We start from the raw sequence: 3308 nt of genomic DNA, 5'->3' as shown, positions 1-3308 counted from the left end.
GCTGACCGTAATGGAGAAACTCATTCCTTGTTATCCATTTATTAATAGAGTGCATGGTACATTCTTCATTTGGTAGCAATCGAATTGTTACTATGCTTTCAGATGTATGCTAAGGGAGCTTTGAAATATAGTATGTTGTTAATATTTTTCTCTTTTGCAATATGCTGTAACGTGGCAATGGCTTAGTACATGAATTTAAACATCATGCTGCATATTTAATTTGTTTATGATCATGACAGAACCTAATTTTCAAGGTGGTGCATATTTAAAACATTCCTTTACAAAAAGTTAAGAAAATATCTTTATTTTAATGATGATAAAGTTGTAAGTATGCCACTTGATTGAGTTGATAAAGTCATCAAATTTCAGATGCTGGCATTATAGATTTGATCATTTTTCATTTGAAATTTTTAGGATTGTTTTCCAACCTCATTCTCAAAAAATAAAATTATAAACTTCTATTAGCAACAAATATCATTATACACCCCAAGATCTATGTTGTTAGTTTCAAAAAACATATCATTCTTCCAATTCAACAAGCACGCAAATCACCACCTTTAGCATGAACCTTTTAGATGGTTGGAACGATATCCATAACCAGCAATTACTTCACATTCATGCTAATCCATAAGTCTAGCTTTAATGCTATGATTTTTTTGGTAACAAGCCTTAATGCTATGGTTTGATACTTTCCAATCACAAAGAAGTGATGAGCCTACCGGTAAGGACACTTGTCGCCCCAGCGTTGCTCCTTTTAAATTATTTATTTTCAAAATTCACAGACTAGGAGCCAATAATAACAGGGCACGTCATCAATCAATCATAGTGCCACCTTAGCGCCCGTCCCCACCAATCTTCTCCGCTTCGTCTCCACCTTCCTTCAGATCTAAGTTTTCTCCGTACACGTGTCTCTCGCCCGCCACGGACCACTTCTCCACTTTTCGCCGCCCTCGCCTCTATATATACCCTCCCATCCCTACTTTTAAAGCCAACGGGAGAGTTCTCTCCGTGGTACAGACTTCCTCTCTTCTCATTGCTCCGCTTCTTGCTCCGCTCCTATTCGACGAAATCTCCATGCGAGACCTGAAAGCATCGTCCCCCGCGGCGGCGCCGAATGGCCCGCCGTCGCGAGACCTGAAAGCATCGTCCCCCGCGGCGCCGAATAGCCCGCCGTCGCGATACTCCAAGCTCTCCAACTTCCTCCGCTCCGACCCTATCACCCAATCCAACAGTGAGGACGAACTCCCCACCCCCACCGCCACCTCCGCCACCGCCAGCCCCGCCCACCTCTCCGACCATAACCCCACCAGCGCCACCAGCTCCCCGTATACTCTCTCCCCCTGGAACCCCTCGGCGTCCCCCTTTGCGAAGTCCCCCTGGACCCATTTCGTCCAGCCCTCCGACGACCCCCAGTCCTTCGGCCTCCTCGGCTCCCTCGTCCGCGAGGAGGGCCACGTGTACTCCCTCGCCACCGCCGGCGACCTCCTCTACACCGGCTCCGACAGCAAGAACATCCGTGTCTGGAAGGGCAGCCGCGAGTTCGGTGGATTCAAGTCCGGCAGCGGCCTCGTTAAGGCCATCGTCATCTCCGGCGAAAAGATCTTCACCGGCCACCAGGACGGCAAGATCCGCATCTGGAAAATTTCCCCCAAAAACCCCGCCGTCCACAAGCGCATCGGCACCCTTCCGAGTCTCAAAGACTTCCTCAAAAGCTCCATCAACCCCTCTAACTACGTTGAGGTCCGGCGGCACCGGAACGCCGTCTGGCTGCGCCATTTCGACGCGGTTTCTTGCCTCGCCCTCGACGAGGACGCGGGGCTCCTCTACTCCGGCTCCTGGGATAAAACCCTAAAAGTCTGGAGAATTTCCGACTCCAAGTGCTTGGAATCGATCCATGCCCACGAGGACGCCATCAATGCGGTGGCGGCGGCGGGGTTCGACGGGCTGGTGTTCACCGGTTCCGCCGACGGGACGGTGAAGGTGTGGCGGCGGGAGTGGGTAAAGAGGGGCGGCGCCACCCGGCACGTGGCGGTGCAGACGCTGCTCCGGCAGGAGAGCGCCATGACGGCGCTGACGGTGGCCCGGCGTCGGGGAGGACCGTGTACTGCGGGTCGTCGGACGGGCTGGTGAACTTCTGGGAGGACGTCGGCGAAGGCCGGCGGCTTGTTCACGGTGGGGTGCTCCGCGGGCACAAGATGGCGGTGCTGTGCCTCGCGGCGGCCGGAAGCTTGGTGGTGAGCGGGTCGGCGGATAAGACGCTGTGCGTGTGGCGAAGGGAGAAGGACGGGGCCCACACAAAGCTCGCGTTACTGGACGGCCACGCGGGGCCCATCAAGTGCGTGGCCATGGAGGAGGACCGGAGCGGTGGGCCCGCGGGCCCTCGGTGGGTAGTGTACAGCGGGAGCTTGGACAACTCCGTCAAGGTGTGGCGGGTGCCGGAGCGAGCATCCGAGGCGGTCGTGCGGAAGCCGCAGCACGTGCGGCTCGGATCCGAGGCGAAGCTCGGGCAGTCGCCCCCGCACGTGCGAGGGGAGAGCGGGACGTACCGGCGGAGCAACGGCACTGGCGGGGCTGGGAAGGGCTACGCTTCGGCGGTGGTCTCGGAGTTGAAAGGGAGGAGGGCCAGCGTGCGAGCTGCCTCTTGAGCACGTGCTGGATCTGGTTCCGTGGTATGGGAAAGGTTGAACAAGATGTATATACGAGCCGGAGGTGGTTAGTCTTTGATGTACAGAATAACGGAGAGTAATACATGGTTGTAATATGTGTGTAACCGTGTGCGGGTAAAGCACTAAAGCTTCTTCGACGAGAGTGGGTTGATGAGTTGATGTTAAAGAGGTGTGAATTGCTAGAACGGTGTGGATTGTTAGAAAGGTGTGGTAGAGAGATGATGCGTGTACTGAATAGTAGAGATTTGTATACATGGTTAGGCGTTTTGATAGATTTAAGCTTGTATTGTGAAGTTGCAAGCAAAATCTTCCCTAAAAAAAAAGTTTTCTACTTGGTTTTGTGTGACTCTCTGGTATGGGTAAGATTGATTGAAACTAAAATACCAAGAGAAATTGAGAGAAAGAGAGATGCAGATAAATAAAGAACAAAAAAAGAAAAAAAAAATGGAGAGAAGGGGAGATGCAGATATATAAATCACTCCTAAGCCATAATTTTTTTTTCTATGGAAATGGAGGATTTGGAGGGAAACAAAATGGATGTTTAAATAATTTTCTTTAGTCTTTTTTTATCACAAAATCAGATAGTTTAAATAAATTTCTTCTCCCCTTGGGCATCTAAATGACTTGTTTTGTAGCTTTCAT

The 3308-nt window shown here is 51.2% G+C and overlaps 1 protein-coding gene across 1 annotated transcript; it reads left to right on the top strand.

The window, feature by feature from the left end:
* Nucleotides 1–994: 994 nt before the first annotated feature.
* Nucleotides 995–2997, top strand: LOC105034526 (protein JINGUBANG). Its single transcript, XM_010909730.3, is given in 2 exon segments — nt 995–2082; nt 2085–2997. Coding segments are annotated over 2 exon segments (1569 nt in total). The 5' UTR covers nt 995–1074; the 3' UTR covers nt 2646–2997.
* The last annotated feature ends 311 nt before the right edge of the window (nt 2998–3308 follow it).

Source organism: Elaeis guineensis, chromosome 2 (assembly GCF_000442705.2).
Source record: "Elaeis guineensis isolate ETL-2024a chromosome 2, EG11, whole genome shotgun sequence".
NCBI classification, from domain to species: Eukaryota; Viridiplantae; Streptophyta; class Magnoliopsida; order Arecales; family Arecaceae; genus Elaeis; species Elaeis guineensis.
The sequence above is the reverse complement of the archived record's forward strand: the minus strand, read 5'-3'. Positions and strand labels throughout refer to the sequence as shown.